The sequence below is a fragment of the Mesoplodon densirostris genome, chromosome 4, assembly GCF_025265405.1.
Source record: "Mesoplodon densirostris isolate mMesDen1 chromosome 4, mMesDen1 primary haplotype, whole genome shotgun sequence".
NCBI classification, from domain to species: domain Eukaryota; kingdom Metazoa; phylum Chordata; class Mammalia; order Artiodactyla; family Ziphiidae; genus Mesoplodon; species Mesoplodon densirostris.
In genome coordinates this window covers 108,169,619-108,189,897 of record NC_082664.1, presented here as the reverse complement: position 1 = coordinate 108,189,897, position 20,279 = coordinate 108,169,619, and the positions used below count along the sequence as shown (strand labels likewise).

General features: G+C 36.1%; 1 protein-coding gene across 1 annotated transcript in view; it reads right to left on the bottom strand.

Moving 5' to 3' along the window:
• Window positions 1-20,279, bottom strand: part of LRRC28 (leucine rich repeat containing 28) — a 206,049-nt gene that overhangs the window by 34,251 nt on the left and 151,519 nt on the right. Inside the window, exons 8-9 of the mRNA XM_060095096.1 lie at window positions 7,524-7,699; window positions 5,639-5,798 (exon numbers count right to left, since the gene is read on the bottom strand). Of these exons, the coding sequence (XP_059951079.1) occupies window positions 5,639-5,798; window positions 7,524-7,699 (336 nt within the window). The remainder of the gene's footprint in view (window positions 1-5,638; window positions 5,799-7,523; window positions 7,700-20,279) is intronic.

Below are 20,279 nucleotides of genomic sequence, written 5' to 3'. Positions count from 1 at the left end.
GAAGGTATTTCTTAGATGTGACTGACATTTAAATCAGTAGACTTTGAGTAAAGCAGATTACGCTCCATAAGGTGGGCCTCACCCAATCAGTTGGAGGCCTTTAGAGCAAAGAAGTAGAAGGACTTTTCCTTAAGACAGCAACTTAAAAACCCTGAGTTTCTAGCCTGTTGCCCTGTGAAATTCAGACTCAAGACTGCAATATCAACTCTTTTCTGAACTTCCAGCCTGTCAGCCTGCCCTGTGGTTTTGGACTTGCCAGCTCCCCAGTCATGTGAGCCAATTCCTTAAAATCAATCTCTGTCTATATTTACTATTTACAGATATAGATATAGATATATGTTTTGTTTCTCTAGAGACTGCTAACTAATACAAATTCAGCTACTGGTAAGAGATGCTGCTGTAACAAATATTTAAAAATCTAGATGTGGCTTTGAAATTAAGTAGCAGAGGCTAGAAGAGTTCTGCCTTGAGGAGACTATTGGTAGAAATATAGATGTTAAAGGATAGCTGGTGAGGGCTTACAAAGGAAAGAGGAAAGCTATAGAAAAAGCTTCTATTGTCTTAGAGAATACACATATTGTCATGAACAGAATGTTGCTGGAAATATGAGTGTTAAAGGTGTTTCTGGTGAGGTCTCAGACAAAAATGAGCAATGTGTTATTGGAAAATGAAAGAAAGATGACCTCTGTTATAAAGCACAGAGGACTTGACTGAACTGTGTTCTGCTGGATGGAAAATAGAACTTGTAAGTGATGAACTTGGATACAGGCAGACCTGAGATATTGCAGGCTCAATTCCAAACCACCGCAATAAAGCAAATACAGCAATAAAGCAAGTCACCCAAATTTTTTGGTTTCCCAGTACATATAAGTTACACTTACACTATATTGTAGTCTATTAAGTATGCAATAGCATTATGTTTAAAAAATGTATATACCTTAATTTAAAAATAATTTATTGCTAAACATGCTAACAGTCATCTGAGCCTTCAGTGAACTGTAGTAGTAACATCAAAGATTACTCATCACAGATCCCCATAACAAGTATAATAATAATGAAAAAGTTTGAAGTATTGTGAGAATTACCAAAAGGTGACACAGAGACAGGAAGTGAGCAAATGCTGTTGGAGAAATGGTACCAATAGATTTTCTTGACACAGGGTTACCACAAACCTTCAATTTATAAAAAGTGCAATATCTGTGAAGTGAAATAAAATGAAGCACAAAAAGATGGGTATGCCTATATTTAGCTGAGGAGGTTTCTAAGCAAAGCATTGAAGGCATGGCCTGATTTCTCTTTGCTGCTTACAGTAAAATGTGAGAGGAGGGAGATAAATTGAGGGAATTGTTCAGCAAAAAGGAACCAGAACTTGAAGATATGGAAAATTCTCAGGCTATCTACATTGTAAAAAATGAGAAAGCATGTTCTGGAGAGAACACCAAGGGTGTGGCTGGACAACCTTTTCTAAAGAGATTAGGCATGTGACTTGTGGATCCAGTCAACCATTTCAGCAGAAAGGTTGACAGCTTGGACCAAAGAGGACAGAGATGGGACAGGGTGAAGACATGTTGTCAGCCTTCTGGGATTCTACAGGCAGGAAACAAGCTATCAAGTAAAGGGAAGAATAACCCCAGGGATGGGGCTACCTCCTCAATTCCAGAGGATGGGGCAACTTCCTTGGTTTTAGACAGCAGGGCCCCACTCAGGGCTGAGAGGTGGGGCCACCACCCCAGTGGGCCTAAAGGAAAGAGCATCTAGCCAGAGGATTATTCTCAAGCATTAAAATCTAATGGAATTTGCCCTTTTAAGTTTTGGACTTGTTTGAAACTCATGACCTCTTGTCCTCCTTTTTGTAAAGGGAACGTCTATCTTATGCCTGTCCCACCATTATATATTGAAAGCAGACAACCAGTCTGGTTTTACAGGTTTACAGATGGAGAGGAGTTTTGTCCCAAGGCGAGTTATACCTGAGTTTTATCCATACCTGATTTAGATACTTAAGATGAGATTTTGAACTTAAGAGTCATGCTGGAATGGGTTAGGATTTGAGGGGTGTTAGGATGGAGTGAATTTATTTTGCATCTGAGAAGGACATGGATTTTTGGAGGACAGACTGTTATGGTTTGAACTGTATCCCCCCCAAATTCATGTTATAGTCCTAATCCCCAGAACCCCAGAATGTGACTGCTATGGACTGAACTGTGTCCCCCCATCCTGCCACCAATTCATATTTTAAGCCCTAATCTCCAATGTGATGGTATTTGGAGATGGGGCCTTTTGGAGATATTAGGTTTAGATGAGTTCATGAGGGTGGGGCCCTCATGATAGGATTAGTGCCCTTATAAGAAGAGACACTGGAGAGCTTGTGCACATGTGTGCTCGTGTTCTCTGCCACTTGAGGCAGCAAGAAAGCAGCTATCTTCAAATCAGGAAGACAGCCCTCAGCACAATCTAACCACATGCACCCTGATTTCAGATTTACAGCTTCCAGAACTGTGAGAAATTAAATTTCCGTTGTTTAAGTCACCCAGCCTATGGTATTTTGTTATGGTGGCCCTAGCAGAGTAATACAGTAACCTTATTTGGAAACAGGGTCATTGCCAGTGTAATTAGTTAAGATGAGGTCATTAGGGAGGGCCCTAGTGAAATGTCACTGGTGTTCTTATAAACAAGGGAAATTTGGACACTGAGATAGACACACATAGAGGTAAGATGATGTGAAGAGAAGAAGGGAGACGATGGCCATCTGCAAAGATTAGATCCTTCCATCACAGCCCTCAGAAGGAACCAATCCTGCCACATCTTGATTTCAGACTTCTAGCCTTCAGAACTCTGAGACAATATCTGTAGAAGCTTTGTAAGTCACCCAGTTTTGTGGTATTTTGTTGAGGTATCCCTAGGAAACTCATAAAATACTCTTGAAAAACCTTGGGAAATATAAAACTTATGAGATGCATACATGTGTGGGAAAAGCCAGACACATGTTATACTAGTAAATAATCCTATGAGTTGACATTCTCCATTTTAATAAATGAACGGTAATTTGGGGGAATGAAAATTTGCTATGCCTATCATGATCAAAAGTTATGAACATACTAGCCATTATTCTCTTCTATAAATATTTGAAGATTTGGGTATTCACTATTTATGCAAAATACTGTAATTTCTTTTTAATTGACTCTATTAAATTTAAGTTGGAACTAACACTCGTATGGGACTTGGTATTTTAGAAGAATATTCAATATGTTCTTTTAAAATAAGGCCAGATGTCCACATTAATTTAGATATTGGCTGATACAATATTATTTTATAAGAAGCAATGAACACTGAACAGAATATATTAGAAAACTTAAAAATAATATTATCAAGACCTTTTAGAGTTTATGATACTAAAAATATTGATTTTATTTTTAGCAATAAGCTATTGAGATTCAAGTATTTGGTTTTCAATTACAAAAGAAAGTACTTTAAAAACTATGGTAGAAACTAAAGTCAAAGCTTTTAACACAATCTCCATAGCAATGTGGGAAGAAGCAAAGTCCGTGGACCAAATGAAAGACACAAATTCTCAGTTTCAGATCTTAGCATTAACTCACCACAGAAAGCCATGTTTGTATCTTGGTATTTCATTTTTTGCTATTAACATGGGCACTTCTGGCTTTTCTTAACAAAAGGGCATTGCCTAAGTCCTATGTATTTGATACACTCATTTTATTAAACAAACACTATTATATTTTACGTTTTAAAGCAATATAAGATATTCACACTGAATTTCTAGGTTTAAGCAGAGAAATAAGTAGCAGTAAATATGCAAATGCTTATTGAACAAGTTTCCCAAATTTCATATAAAGATAACACAAAAATGACTTCATTTAAGGGATCTATTTTATTTGCACAAATTAATTACCATGATAGAAAGAAAGTTTATCTTTTCAAACAGGTATTTAGAATTTTATCAGCTACTAACAGAGCATCCTTACCATACTGAATTGTTTTCATTTTCATATTTTTAGTAAGAAAATATCTTCTATAGGAAATTGTGCAACAACAATGCAGGAGGATTTTACTGTAGTTTAATGGAAGATTTTCCTATGATGATATCTTACTAATATGAAGATCATTTGCTAAAGACACATACATAAAATAAATTTTTAAGTCTTTGAGCTACAAAAAGAGATCATAGTTAAGTCACTTAATATTTATTACATACCAGGCACCATCCTGGGCTCTTTACATAAATGATCTCATTTCATCCTCACAATGACCTTATTAAATAGATACTATTACTATGCTCATTTTATTGATGAAAAGATGAATCTCAGAGATGTTAAGTAATTTGCCCAAGGTCTCCCAGGGGAAAGTCAGAATCAGGGACTGTGCACTTGACCAATATTCCCTACTGCTCCTCACAGATGTGCCTATTTCACTAGTTAATTTTATTCATGTAGTAACATACTCAAATCCTGACTCAGTCCTTTCAACTCTAATTTTAAATGGAATTTTACTAAATTTGGTGATCTGATCACCTCTGATCAGAAGTAGCAGATTAGCAAGGTTTGGAGGAGGGCTTCTGTAGGCAGGCACAGTAAAGCAGGAAGCATTAAAAATACAGAAAGTTGAAACAGGAACTGAAAGTATAGCAAAATAGGATTATGCAGGGTAAGAAAAAGACAAATGCAGTTTTGGGAAGGAGTGGGTAGAGAGATGGAAAAGGTAACTACCATTTGCCGAGCACCCATTATGTGCCAAGTGTTTGCCTTCATCATCTGCTAATCCTTAGACGGCCCTGCCCAGCAGGCTGTTCTTTCCCCATTTTGAGGCTCTGAGAGGTTCAGCACCCTGCCCACGCTTGCTCTCATTCTACAAAAATGATTATAAAGGAAACGCTTCTAGGACTGAATAGGGGTAACAAGTTATCCTGAAAAATGTACTAACCCAAAATACCACATTTGATGGATAAGTGAGGTATTATAGTATTTTTTTTCATCTTTGAAAAATGTGAACTTAGAAGATCCTAAATTTAGAAAATCTATAAGCTGAGACTGTGCTAATGGGGGATTTTTTCATTTCATGTCCTATTTTTAATTGTCTGATATTCTTTTTATAAACTACCAGAATGGGGGTTTTACTTAGTTAACATTCTTAGCAAACTCAAGGCACTGTGCCAAGAAATAGACAGTGGCAAGAGAATGCTATTTGGAAGGGTTAGAAATTCAAAACAGAAACACACACACACACAATGCTCAGCCACACACTTTCGGTTAGCAATGCAAATTAAATAGAAGAGCTGGGCTGGACCCATTATATAACAAATATTTTGTTCTTACATTCCTTATTGCCTAAGGACTATTGTGAATAGGGAAACAACAGGAAAACACTCCTACAAAGAATGAGCTACTCTAAATAACATATACAATAAAACCGTTCTGTATAAGACCAAAAATGTAATAAAGAGAAATCCAGTTTTCTTGTGATACTGAAAATGTGCATTTGTTTCATTTAGCTGTATGGCAGGAAGCATTCTATGCCCCTTTAAAGCTGCTGACATACCAACACTTTTATGTGTGTCCTACACCCTTCCCCATGTTCCCACCCCTCGCCCGGGTGTAAGCCCTGGTGTCCACTTAGGAATGATTACCCCTGGTGCAGCCCTGCCATTGGCGTCTCTCTCAAGGGAAATAGCTTGGGGTAAACAATCGTAAACATGGGCTCACTACACCGGTGACAGTGCCCCAAGGGGCAGTGCAGCAGCTCCAGGAGACTTCTGGGTAACGAGATTGGAGACAGAAAGTCCAGATCTGGAACACAAGAGAAAATCATGCACAAATAAAAAATGAGATTTCCTTAAACTTGGCTTCTTAAAATATTTCTTATTGTTAGCAAATAAGTTCAGCTAGTGAAAAGTACTGCATGTTGAAAATTCTGTTATCCGATAGGCATTGAATAAAAATGTAACATTATTTGGAAATGAAAGATGCTTTTTACATTTTTGATACTAAGAGAAAACCTTAATCTACTCTTTTAAGAGCAACCTGAGCTGTCCTGAGGTAGAGGCCAGGAAAGAATAAGACCATATATTATTTAAGAACAAAGACTGAAAAGGCATTAAGTTTACCCAGGGAGGGTCTGTAAACTTCTATAAGAGACAGAGAATAAAAAAAAAGACTGGGACTGAAGACTAAAACAGACTTTCATTAAATTCTTCCTAAATCTATTGGGCATTTAGAATCTTTCAAGCTAAATTATATTTACTGAAAAGAATGAAAAGGGGAAACAAAGAAATCAAAGAAAATGAAAAATAATGAAACCAAGCTTTTCCTTGTCTCACTCCCATGAGCGGTCACTAATAAAGATAGGGTGTTTCCTCCTCAGTTTAGTCTGAGCTACACAAAAGAAACGTTTAAAGAAAAACATCCCAGTGGTCCAGGCAATCCTGAGCACAAATGTACACTGGGTTGCTACTGAGCGTAAATCTAGAGAGAGAAACGGTCATGATGAGGTGACACCTAAAAATCACTGAATCATCTTGAGGAAGGAAATACAAATTATCTTATCATCTTTTATATCTGTCCAGACTTATCAATAACCATTTTGAAAAATGTAATTTGCTCATAGGTGAATAACTTCAGTTTTCTGTTTAGGTTTTAAAAACAACTTAATTTGTATTAGACATTCCTGGAAGTTTAATGTTAGATGTTTTTGTATGCACCTTTTTTTTTTTTTAAAGCAAAGACAAAACATTTAGTAGTTTTAAAAGCACTTGAAATGTGTTTTCTTATTAATGTTGCCTAGTGCTTTCTTAAAGCATCAGAGGTACACTCCATGTCACCTATGACATCTACACACTGCCAAATCCTGTGGTAATACTGCCAAAGGCTCCTAAAATTAATTTCCCTTTAGGTATATATAGTTCTCAGGTGTAAGGAAGTTACAAGGCAAAAACTTGCTCTGTTGGAAGAAGTACCCTACTTTGCTTTAAGGATAAGATCTTTGCACATTTTTCGATATGGAAGAAAGTACCTCTGCCAGCCTTCTCACTTCCACCAAATATGTGCTCCCAAACACCAATTTCTCTCATTTAAACTGCATAGTTTACTTTTAACCTCTGTTCTTTGTGACTGAAGACCATATTTAGTGAATGCTTCTCTGTGTCTATAGCGGGTGCTGAAGGGCTCAGTGTTGATAAAATATTTTAATATTAAAATATAAAATATTAATATTAAAATAAAATATTAAAACTTTTATAAAAAATGTTCCATTACACAACTACACAAATGTACTTAATGCCACTGAACTGAACACTTAAAGATGGTTAAAATGGTAAATTTTATGTTATGTACATTTTACCACAATTTTGAAAAATGAACACCAAAATAGCATAAAACACAATTCCTAAGCTCACTGAATAACAGGCAAGAAAAGAAAAGGAAAAAGAAAAGAAAAGAAAAGGAAGAAAAGAAAAGAGGAAAGGAAAGGAAAAGGAAAGAAAAGGAAAGGAAAGAAAAGAAAAAAGTCCTGGGTACCTTTTAGAAAACTGTGGTAGGTGTGATGCAGACTCCTCATGGCCAGCTCTTGCAGAGGCAGGACGTGATCCTTCTCTGTCCCTATGGCCTTCACCTCAGCAGGGAGGAAAACTGTTAGTTGCCCTGATGAAAAGGAAAGCAGCTTCACCTCGGAAACTTGAATGGGAGCACCACAGCTACAGAAAGACACACATTCACAGTAGTATTAGCCAAAAGGAAATAACTATATGTGCCAATAAAAATATGTTAATCAAAATATATATTAAAAATTTTAAGACACTGATGAATTAGCAGAATTCTTTTCAAAGTGAACAGATGCTATTCTGGGTTCCTTAATAAAACCTGGCATAGAAATTTAGATGCATCATTTGGAACTCAGCTAAATCTTCACTGAGGTCCAGGCACTTCCAGTAAGGACAAACTTAGAAGAAATTTCCTTCATAGGGTCTATACAGTTTGCTTTGTAAGCTCTATTCATCCTCATTTTCTTACCCTTTCCAAGTTTACGTTTATTGAAATTTTCAAAATTAAAAGGAACAAAGAGTACTCTGTTTAGTTATAGTACTATGGTTTAACAAAATTTTTGTGTTGGGGGAACAAAACCCTACAAAGCAAACAGATTTGTAATGATAGCAGATAACTTTATTGGGTCCTTCCATAAACCTGTGAAGAAAATATTCTTGGCAAAGCCTATTGAATAAGCCAAGTCACATCCTATTCCCTACAGCCACTCATAACCAGAAGGCAGAGACATCCTTGTTCCTTTAGCTACTGGGTTACCAAAACTCAGGAGTCCAATCTCATTCTACCTCCTGTCTGAGACCACCAGCTTACCTAAAAGTCTCAACACTTTTCTTCTCTAACGACAAATAGGCGCCAACAAACCTTGGCTCTCCAGATACAACGTGAGATAATCTCCCTACCCTCAAGTAGAAACAGGCAATGAATAAGGCACAGGACTGGAAGGCAGAAGCCCTCAGCTTATTTGTTCATTACAAGTTTCTGCATTTGCTCATTCCTTTCATCAGAAAATGTTTCCAGAACACCTACTATACACCAGTCAAAATACTTAAATTAAAAACAAAAAGATTAAAAAAAATATCCATGGGCTTCCCTGGTGGCGCAGTGGTTTAGAGTCGCCTACCGATGCAGGAGACACGGGTTCGTTCCCCGGTCCGGAAGATCCCACATGCCACGGAGCGGCTGGGCCCGTGAGCCATGGCCACTGAGCCTGCACGTCCGGAGCCTGTGCTCCGCAACGGGAGAGGCCACAACAGTGAGAGGCCCGCGTACCGCAAGAATAAAAAAAAAGACCCCCTTTCCCTTGAAAAATGTAATAATTACAATATAATTATTCTAATATTGGGTCAGAGAAGGTGGAGGAACTGAATTTTTCTAAGGAATTAGGGAAGGTTCTACAGAGAAGACAGTATCTGACCTAGAACTCAATTAATTTTACTCAATTTCTCCACTCAGCTCAAGAAAAAAGAACCTCAGAAGGCCATGCTGGCCCTCCTACTAAGCAAAACCTCTATCCCAAAAGGAACCATTTTTCCAAATTCTAACATTATAGTTTGGTTTTGCCTTCTTCAATAGCATGAAGAATCCTGTGTCTGGCTCCTTTTGTCAACATTATCTTTCTGGGATGCATCCACGCTACTGCACATACTATAGCTTATTCATTTTCATTGCTGTGTAGTACTGGTAAACATATGGGCTGTTTCCAGTTTGGGGCTATTATGAACTTTGTTGTATATATTATTTAATATATATGAGCATAAAATTCTGTTAGGAACATACTTAAGATCAGAATGAAGCTTATTATAGTGAGGAGAGATGGACAATTAAAAGATAAACACATGCTAAAATAGAGTGAAGAGGGGAGTGAGAGCTGTACTACTTCAGATAATATAATCAAAGAAAGTCTTTCTGAGGAGGTGACATTTCAGCAGAGACTTGATTGAAGCGAAGAGTTAACTCAGGGAAGGGGAACTCAGTCACCTACCTAGCCTGGTAGGTACCTTAAACTGAGGACAAGGAACTAAGAGTTCAGGGGTCCAAAGCAGCAAGAGTTCACAGGACAGAGAACCTTAGGGGAGAGAGATGTACAGAGAGAGAACTCTGGAGATTTGCAGAAGGTTCCGCTTGAGTATTCAGATGAGTACTGATCAGCACATATGAGGAAACTACCTGAGGCTGGAAAAAGGATGAGCTGAAAAGATTAAAGGTAACAGTGCCCAGCAATCACAGAGGGTTGGAAATAGTGCCTGCTCTTATCAGTCAGACTTGAACCTCATAATTCAAGGGGCATTGTGTAGAGTACACAAAAAGGTCTTATCTCAGTAGTGGTGAATAGTTAGTGCTAGGACTGAACACCATTCCATTCCCACCTAACAAATCCTTAAGAGCCATATCTGAAAAGATTAAACTGTTTCCAGTTAAATGTATCCCAGAACATATATCAAGAATAGTTACATGAATACAAAAATATCCAGCACTCAGCATCATAAAATTCACACTGTCTGGCATCCAACCAAAAATTACCAGGCTTTTCAATATATGACCTATGATGAGGAAAAAAAAAATGCAACTGAAAACAACCAAGACAGATGTTAAAACTGGCAGAAAAGGTCATTATAACAATAATTATAATTACTGCATAGAAGGACATGTTGCATACATAGCTCTCACCTAAAGAAACCAGAAATCAGAGAGCAAATTAAGCCCTAAGTAAATAAAAGAAAAGAAATAATAAAGAGCATAAAGAAAATCAATGACATAGAAGAAATGAATAGAGAGAAATCAGTGAAAACAAAAGCTGGAACTTTGAGAAGATCAATAAAAATGATAAATCTCTAACTAGTCTAATCAGAGAGAAGACACAAATTACCAATATCAGAAATGAGAAAGGAGGTATTGCCCGATTTCTACAGATAATAAAAATATAAGAAGCAACTTTATGCTAATACAAAGTCCTTGAAGGACAAAAATTAGCAAAGCTCACTCAAGATACAGAGAAGTTGAACAGCCCAACATTTATTAATGAAGTTGAATTTGTAGTTAAAAGGTTGGAATACTTCCCAACTCATTCTATGAAGCCAGGATTATCCTGATACCAAAACCAGATGAACACACAACAAGAAACAACCAGTATCATTCGTGAACATAGGTGGAAGAAGTCTAAACAAAATTTTAGCACATTGAATTTAACAATATATAAAGTCATATGACCAAAAGAAGTTTATCTTATTAATCAAGATTGTATTAACCTTAAAAAATCAATGTAATTCACTATTTTAAGACCTAAAAAAGAAAAACCATATAATCATTTCAATAGATGCGGAAAAAGGGTCTAACAAAATTCGACACCCGTCCATAATTTAGAAAACTCTCAGCAAACTAGGAATAGAAGGGAATTTACTAATCTGATAAAGCATATGTATGAAAAAACAACAGTCAATATTATACTTAATGTTGAAAGACTGTTTTCCCCATAAGTTCAGCAAGACAAACATGTCTGCTCTCACTGCTTCTATTTAACATTGTACTGGAGCTTCTAACCAGTACAGTCATGAAAGCAAAAGAAATAAAACGTGACCATATTTGAAAGGAAGAAGTAAAACTGTCTTTCTTCCCAGAAGACATGAGTGTATGTAGAAAGTCCATGATAATCTAAAAAAAACCCTACTGGAACTAGTAAGTGAGCTTGGCAAGTTTGGAGGATACAGGATCAGTTATACAAAATCATTTGTATTTCTATATGGCTGCAACAATCAATTGGAAATTTTAAAAACTTTAAATACCATATACAATACTATGAAAAATATTAAATACTTAGAGATAAATCAGACAAAAGATGTCCAAGACAAGGAATTAGACATTTATTGTGATCATGGGCTGGGAGACTTAATATTGTTAAGATGTTAATTCTCCTCCAATTGATCTAAAGACTCAATGGAATTAAAATCACAGGCTTTTAAAAATATATATAAATTGAAAATTTTGATTCTAAAATTTATATAGAAATGCAAAGCAGCTAGAATAGTAAAAAAATTTTTTTTTAATTTTAAGACTTATTGTAAAACTATGGTAATCAAGACAGTGTGGTATTTGTGTCAAAACAGACAAATAGATAAATGGAGCAGACAGAGTATCTAGAAATAGACCCACACATATATGGACAACTAATTTTCAACTAACATACAAAGAAAATAGAGTAGAGAAAGGATAGTATTTTAAACAAACGGTGCTTGAACAACTGGAATATCCATATGTAAAAAAAGGAACTTCAACCATACCTTGTACCATACACAAAAATTAACTCAAAATGAATCATAGACCTAAATGTAAACTTAATTCCTTAAAAATTCTAGAAGACAGCATAGGAGAAAACCTTTGTGATTTGGGTTACACTAAAAGCAAGATCGATAAAAGAACAAATTGATAAATTGGATTTTAACAAAATAAAAAATGTCTGCTCTCCAAAAGGCCCTGTGAAAAAATGAAAAGGTAGGCCATGGACTGGGAGGAGATACTTCCAAAGCATATATATAATAAAAGACTTTTATCCAGAATCTATAGAGAATTTTCAAAACTCAATAATAAGAACACAAATACCCAAGGAAAAAATGGGAGAAAGACTTAGACACTATATCAAAGCAGATATATGGATGGCAAATAAAACATAAAAAGATGCACACCCTTATTTACTAGGGAAATGAAATTTAAAAACATAATGGAAAAATCACTACACACCTAGAATAAAATTTAAAATATGTAAGAACTGATAATCTCTTATATTACAGGTGGGAATGTAGAATGTTATAGTTATTTTTTTAAAGTCTGGCAGTTCTTCCAAAAATTAAATATACATGTACTGTATGATCCAGACACTCCACTCCTAGGTATTTATCCAAGGAAATTTAAGTCTAGGACCTTTAAAAGACAGTCTACATTTGTTCACATCAGTTTTATCTGTAATAAAGCCAAAAACTAGAACCAACACAAATGTCCATGAACAAGTGAATGGAAACAACCTGCGGTATATCCATACAATGGAACTCTACATAACAATAAAAAAATGAACTGTTGATCCACACTATATCATGTATAAATCTCCAAATCCCTATGCTGAGTGAAAGAAGACAGAGAAAAAGAGAGTATATACTGTTTGATTCTATTCATATAAAACTCAAGAACATACAAATTTATCGACAGTAACAGAACACAGATCAGGGGTTGCCTGGAGATAGGATGAAGATAAGGAAGGAAGGATTACCAAGGGGCACGAGGAAACTTTCGGTGGTGGTGGATATGTTTATTATCTTAATTGCAGTGATGGTTTCAGAGGTTTGTATGTATGTGTGTGTATACATATATACATCAAAACTTTTCAAGTTCTATATATATATACTTTATATAGGTGCACTGAGGATAAAAGCCTAACTGGTGTGAGAGAATAGAAAGAAGTGGAAAAAGTGAATATAGACAACTCTTTCAAAGACTTTTTCTCTAAAGGGAAGTAGAAAAATAGTGAAGTTGGAGAATAAAAACAAAAGGCTATGTGAAAGAAGTACACCATAGAGGAATACATACAGCATCATTCAATGTACACAAAGTTAAAGAAAAGATATAAAACTTGACGATACACTATATGGGGATGCATTTACATATATTAAAATCATAACTCAGTGAAAATGAATGATAAATACAAAATTCAGAGTAGTGGCTAACCTTGGAGAAGAAGGAGGAGCATACATGGGAGAGAACCATACAGGGGCTTCAAAACTGTTAGTAATGTTATTTTTGTAAGTTAATGATATTTACACTGATGTGCAGGGTCAAAATATGGAAGCTTTCTAGTCAAATTTTAAGAAATGACCCTCTTACCTTAGTTGATGCAAAAGGGAGAGAACTTAAGCAGAAAGGTATCCCATGGATGCTGGTGGCCTTACCATTTCCTTGTGGATTCTGAATGATACCCCTTAACACAAGCAACACTGTATTCAATGAGCCATGGCTATTCTTGCCTACAGGCCAAATTGGGCCTGGAATTTTCTATATTCTGTCATTCCAGATACAAATTTTACTCTTCCCCAAATCTAATTCCTTTATAAAGCCTTTCCTGACATCATCTTTTACCAATGGTATATCACAACGTTTGATGTTTCTAAATCACACATTATCTAACTGTATTATGGGAGTTCTGTTGTTAACTCATCGAATGTGATCAGTTTTCTCTTCTATCTAGCAGTTCTATATTGGTGCCTAAGCAGTTCCAAATACAGATTGGTTGTTTTGAGTCTTCACACACAGGGAAAGAAATTTGAAAGAGAAAAGATAAAAAGGAAATGGTGAAAAGAATACTGAGTCATCCACATGGTGCCAAAAAGGAAATAATTTTGGGGTAGTTCGTGGGGGTCCAGTCTGTCTCAGGAGCAGATGTGCCAAATATATGAGCATCACATTATCTGTATTTGGTTACCCACCAGGATGGCAACATTTAAGGAAATGGTTATTTAGGAAAATATAGTAATCTGTCAAATGGAAAATGTCTCATTTATGGATTAAATTAAATATATCTTGAGTTGTGTGTTTATCAGTGGTGAACTATGAAGAACCACAATATAGGCTAGTTAAATCTGTTAAGAGAATGACAGACAAGCCACAGACTAGGAGAAAATATTTGCAAATCACATATTTGATGAGAAACATGTATTCAGAATATATAAAGAACTCTCAAAACTCAATAAGAAAAAGCCCAAACAATCCAGTTTTTAAAAAAAGGGCAAAAGATTGGAATATGCTTCACCCAAGATACAGCTGACCCTTGAACAACATGGGTTTGAACTGCATGGTTCCACTTAAACATGGATTTTTTTCAATCATAAGTACTACAATACTACACGATCCAGGGTTGGTTGAATCCACAAATGTGGAATCGCAGATGCGGAGGAACCCCGGATATAGAGGACTGACTATAAGCTATATGTGGTTTTTGGACTGTGCCGAGCGTCTGCCCCAACCCGCGCATTGTTCAAGGGTCAACTGTACATGGAGGGCAAATACGCATATGAAAACGTGTTCAACATCAACAGTCATTAGAGAAATGCAAATTAAAACCATGAGATAGTACCCACTTATTAGAATGTCTGAAAGAAGAAAAAACTGACAAGAACTCTCATGAAATACAAAACAGCACAGCCATGTTGGAAAACATTTTGGCAGTTTTTAATAAAGTTAAACATATGCTTACCACATAGCCCAGCAAATGCATTCTTAGATATTACCCAAGTGGAATGAAATTATGTTCACACAAAGCCCCAGACATGAATGTTTGCAGTAGCCTGTGTCATTTCATTTATATGACATTCTGGAAAAGGTAAAACATAGGGACACAAAACATAACCGTTTCCAGAGGCTGAGGTGTCTCCCGAAGAAAAGAGGTTCATTTTAAAGGGACATGGGGGACATTTTGGGGGTGAATGAACTGTTCTAAACCTTGATCATGGTGGTGGCTATACAACTGTATGCATTTGTCAAAATTCACAGTACTATACACTAAAAAGGGTGAACTTTTCTGTATGTAAATTATAGTTTAATAAAACAAGCAAAAAACAAACAAACAGTACCACTGTGCTAAAGCACAGTCCTAGAGCCCTCTGTTCTGCTGGTCATTAGCCTTTTAGTTGCTGGATTATGGGGAGATCTTAGGGGAAAGGCAGACACAGCAGTGGGAGACCTCAGGGGCTTTTAGTTCAATAGCTATTCATTAACTTGTGTAGAAATACTTCAATACTGTCAATAATTTAACAGCTAGTATGGGTACACTAGTGCAAACCAGCTGCACAGTGGCCTGCCAACTGGTGTCAAAATTTCTATGATATTTTTCTTTGATTTGCTACTTTGCCTTTAACCCTCTTACTTTCGAAACCTCAGTTGACGCTTTGTGATCACATAAACATGAAGAGTCTGTAGCAGCACAATTGTGACTTTGCATGAGTATTTCTGTGGGTTAGAAAGGTATTACCCTTATGAAGCATTTTGTGAAGATCAGGAAATAAATTTTACTTTATAATTACTATTTGTTTCTAAATATGGAGAAAATTAAGATGAGAGGATCATATCCAAAATGCTATTATGCAGTATGGCCACTAAGTCTGGAAACACAGGCAAACACATAATAAGTGACTCTTTTGATGATATACAGCAATACATAGTGTGATGATTAAATTTTTGTATCAACTTGGCTAGGCCAGGGCACCCAGATATTTGGTCGAATACCAGTCCAGATATTTCTGTAAAGGTATTTTAAAGATGAGATTAACATTTAAAACAGTAGACTTTGAATAAAGCTGATTACCCTCTATAATGTTGAGTGGGCCTTGTCTAATCAGTTGAAGGCCTTTAAAAGGAAAAGACTGAGGTCCTCCAAGGAAAAATTCTGCCTCCAGACTGTCTTTAGACTCAAGCTACCACATCAGCTCTTCCCTGGGTCTCTAGCCTGCTCTGTGAATTTCAGACTTGCCAGTGCCCACAGTCATATGAGCCAATTCCTTAAAATAAATCAATCTCCCTCTTCCTCTCAGTGCAAGCCCCCCCCACCTACACAACACACACACACACACACACACACACACACACACACACACCTCTCTCTCTCTATTGGTTCTGTTGCTATGGAGAAGCCTAATACTCATGGTAAAGCACATTATTTGTTTCCAAACTTTATAGCCATACTTTAGTTATGAGAATCCTGGGAAAAATCATAGAACAATAAAAATATAGGGTAAAAAGCAAGCAAGCGATTCATGAATAATTACTTCATACTGCTATTGCCTTAACAGCTGCTGCTTCTTAACCTTATAATTGTTGATGAACTCTACAAGGAACACTGTCCAAAGAATTTAACAATAACAAATAAAGGTTTAGAAAACTGAAAGTCAGACTTTTCCTAATGCTTTCTCTGTCTCCAATAATTAGAAAGATTAGGTTTCTGACAAACTGCTGAAAAAACTCACATTAACAAGTATGTGGATCCTCATTTTATATAAGGTCCAATTTCCTTTTGACAATTCTTTTAGCAGAAGTTCCTACTCTTCACTGCTGGCTGTAAACAGCTAATCAAATTCATTTTATGATACTTCTATTAAATGCCTTCTCTAGTTAACACTGGAGAAGAGTTGCAGCTATGTAGAATGCAGGCTACAAGGCAGGAATTCACATGAGTTAGTAATCTTTCTGTTGGCCATAGCCAACCTCCCTTGACCTCATCAGATACCAAACATCCACCCCACTACATGGAATGATGCAGGAACAAGAAAGGTATTTTTCATCCCTGTTCTCAAGAAGCTAGTAGAGGGGCTCAAACATATAGAGGTGATTCTAGACCAAGGAGAAGAGGGAGACAGTATATGTAGTGCAGTGGTTAAGAGTGTGGACAATGAAGCAGATAATAACTCTACTGCCATCTAGCTTTGTGACCTGAGACACTTAATCTTTCTGAGCTCTGGTTTCTTCATTTCTAAGATAAGGATGATTATCACAAGGGTTGCTGGGAGGATAATGTGCAATATGCAGATAAATCAATGAGTACACTGCCTGGTACACAGTAAAGTTTAAGCAATGTTTATAGCTGTGCTTTCTCTTTATTATTATAATAAATGATTTTTGGGGATAATATACATGGTGTGATGGTTAAATTTTTGTATTAACTTGGCTAGGCCACGGCACCCAGATATTTGGTCAAACACTAGTCTAGATGTTGCTCTGAAAGTATCTACTGTTGAAAACTAAGAATAACATGATGGTATTCCAGAGAAAGGGAACAGGGATTCAGCTCTGTGAATGCACAGGGCAAATGGGGTTACACAAACAGTTCTAGTGGCCAGACTGTCAGGTCCATGGAAGAGAATAGCAAATGGGAGAGAAGGCTGGAAAGGTACCTGTATTGAAAGCTAGTGTCGCTCATCTCAATGAGAAGTAATCATGAAATGAACTGTCAGTAAAGAGGGATGGAAGCTCCATGATATGTTCAGTTCACAATAAAATGAAATAACTAGTAGCTGGCAATTGTTAAGCCTTGGCATCTTTGATTTCTAACTAGATAGTTTTTATTACTTTAGAATAAATGCTGAGGTGGTTACAAAAAAGATTGTACATTCGAACCCTTAAGTGAGTTATTAAAATGAGTTGAAGTCTGTTACAAATGTCAGGACCCTTGGCTTAGTTACGTAAATAATTTATAACAATTATCACAATTCCCTTTCAACTCAATGTTTTCAGAGCTGCCATTCAGCATTTAAACCTAAACAAGCTAAATGAATGGTAACATCATTTTGCCACTGAGATTATGCTCCAAAACATGTATGTGATTTAGCAAATTAATTCATATGCATTTTCAAACTTACCATGTCACCAACTGAAGTGTTAAGAGTAAAGAATTAGTTTCAATTCCCTTACCAAAAGAACCCAAGTAACTGTCTTTTATACTTCAGAAAATACACTGTCATCCACATGCTCATTACTGGGGGAACTGCTACCAGATTAACCCTTTTTAGCAAAAAAGTTTTTTTTCAGCTTAAAATAAGAGGAAAAGTAAAGGGAAAAAGTCAATATGGAGAAGGAAAGAAATTATGTCACCCTGATAGAATAAGCCTTGGTTTGGATAAAGCATCTGTCCTCTTGGCAGAGCCTCTTTAAGGCTTAGTTTTGTTCCATCTGAGAATGCATTTATTTTACTTTCATTCTTGAAAGGTATTTTTGCTGGTTGCTAGGTTGACTGGTGTTTTTCTCTGACACTTTAAAAATATCATTCCACTGTTTTCTGGCCTTCAAATTTTCTGATGAGAAGGCAATGGTCTTTTGAATTATTTCTTTGTATGTAGTTTGTCATTTTTCTCTGGTTGCTTTCAAGATTTTCTTTTTATCTTTGGTTTTCAGCAGCTTTGACTGGGTAAGGTTTTCTTTGTAATCTATATTATTAAGTTCACTGAGTTTCTTGAAAATGTAAAATTATGTCTTTCATCATATTTGGCAAATTTTTGGACAATATTTCTTCAATATTTCTGTTGTTGTTACCGCCCCATTTTCTCTCTATTCTCCTTCTGGGATGACAAATATCAGGCTTTTTTGTACTGTTTGCCAGGTCCCTGATGATGCTGATGTTCATTCTTGCTTTCAATCTTTGTGTGTGTGTGTGTTCTTCAGACTGAATCATTTCTATTGATCTACCTCCAAGTTCACTGACTTTTCCTCTCTTATACCATTCTGTGTTAAGCTCATCAAGTAAAGTTTTTACTTTCCGTGACACTAGGTCATATTTTCTTTATTCTTCAAATGTTATTTAATTTTGGATTGTACCCTGGACATTTTGAAAGTTATATTGCGGATACACTGGATTCTGTTATATTCCTCTAAAACTTAAAAGGAGTGTCACTATTTTTGTTTTAATAAGCAATTAATTACTACATTGGAATCAAACAACAAACTCTGTCACTTGAGTGACAGCTCAAAACATGCCTCAGTTTTTTTAAATATGTAGCTAGGCTGCTTTGTGCCTGTCACACGGAGGTGTGGTTCAAGTACCTAGTATAGCTTGTTTTTTGTGTGTAGGCAGCCCCCATACAAAAATGGACTGTGATCCAAAGGATATTTTCTAGTATGCTGATTTAACTCAGAACTCTGAATGCATTTCTCATAAAGACAACTCTGTTACCTTGAGTGGTTATATTAACAAACCATTTAACCAAATCATTTATCCAATTTGTACCCAAATCCAGCTATAATTGCTTATTTATATAAGAAAAAACAAAGCAGTGGCTTGGTTTCTTTTTCTCATAATCAGACAACTGAGAAAATAACTCTGGTATAGGGCCACTTTCACCATTAAGTTCTCCTGAGTAAGCAAATGTGCCAATCACCACTTTTTAAAATTCTAACATGGGAGGGACTTCTCTTTCGAGGTAAAATATAGAAGAATGGAAGACATTTGTTTCTGTGGTAACAGTAAGAAAAATCCAGACAAAATAAAAATTATACTTTTCCAAGAGGCTAGCAAAGAGCATGAATGCAAGGAATCTGTGCTAGCCATCCTCCAGGATGGCTCCCATGCTGCTCCCCTCCTGGTAGTTTCCTCTCACAATGAATAGGGTTAACCTGTGTAATCAATAGGATATAATAGAAATGGCAGTGTGTGACTTCAAAGCTAGGTCATAAAAAGGCAGTCCTATGCTCTAAATTTTCACCACTCTACTTTTCTCTTAGGGTATTTATTTTTTGTATTACAGTTATTTTTATATATTAGGATAAACATCTAAATTATCTTTTCTACAATTATTAGCACAGTGCTGACTTGCTGAAGTTCAATAATTACTTGACAAATAAATGAACATAGAATAAGGAGGAGCTAACTTTATTCACATTTCTATGAATATCAAAGATAATTCTGTGAGACTTCTGAGATTTCTTGAAACTGTGTAACATTTGTTACTAGCTACTTTTATACCTTTTTATATGCCTTATACCTGGTTCTCTATTTTCCTTCTGAGGTGTGAATTATATATATATATATATGTATATATATATATATATATATTAGACATTTTTATATCATGCCACAGGTCCCTAAAGCTGTATTCATTTTGCTCTAATTTTCTTAGACTGTTAATCAGAGAAGGGTAATACAGTTCTTTCAGAAAAAGCACAGTACAGCAGGAGCTGATGTGTTCTTTATTCCAGACCTACCTCTGGGCTAGA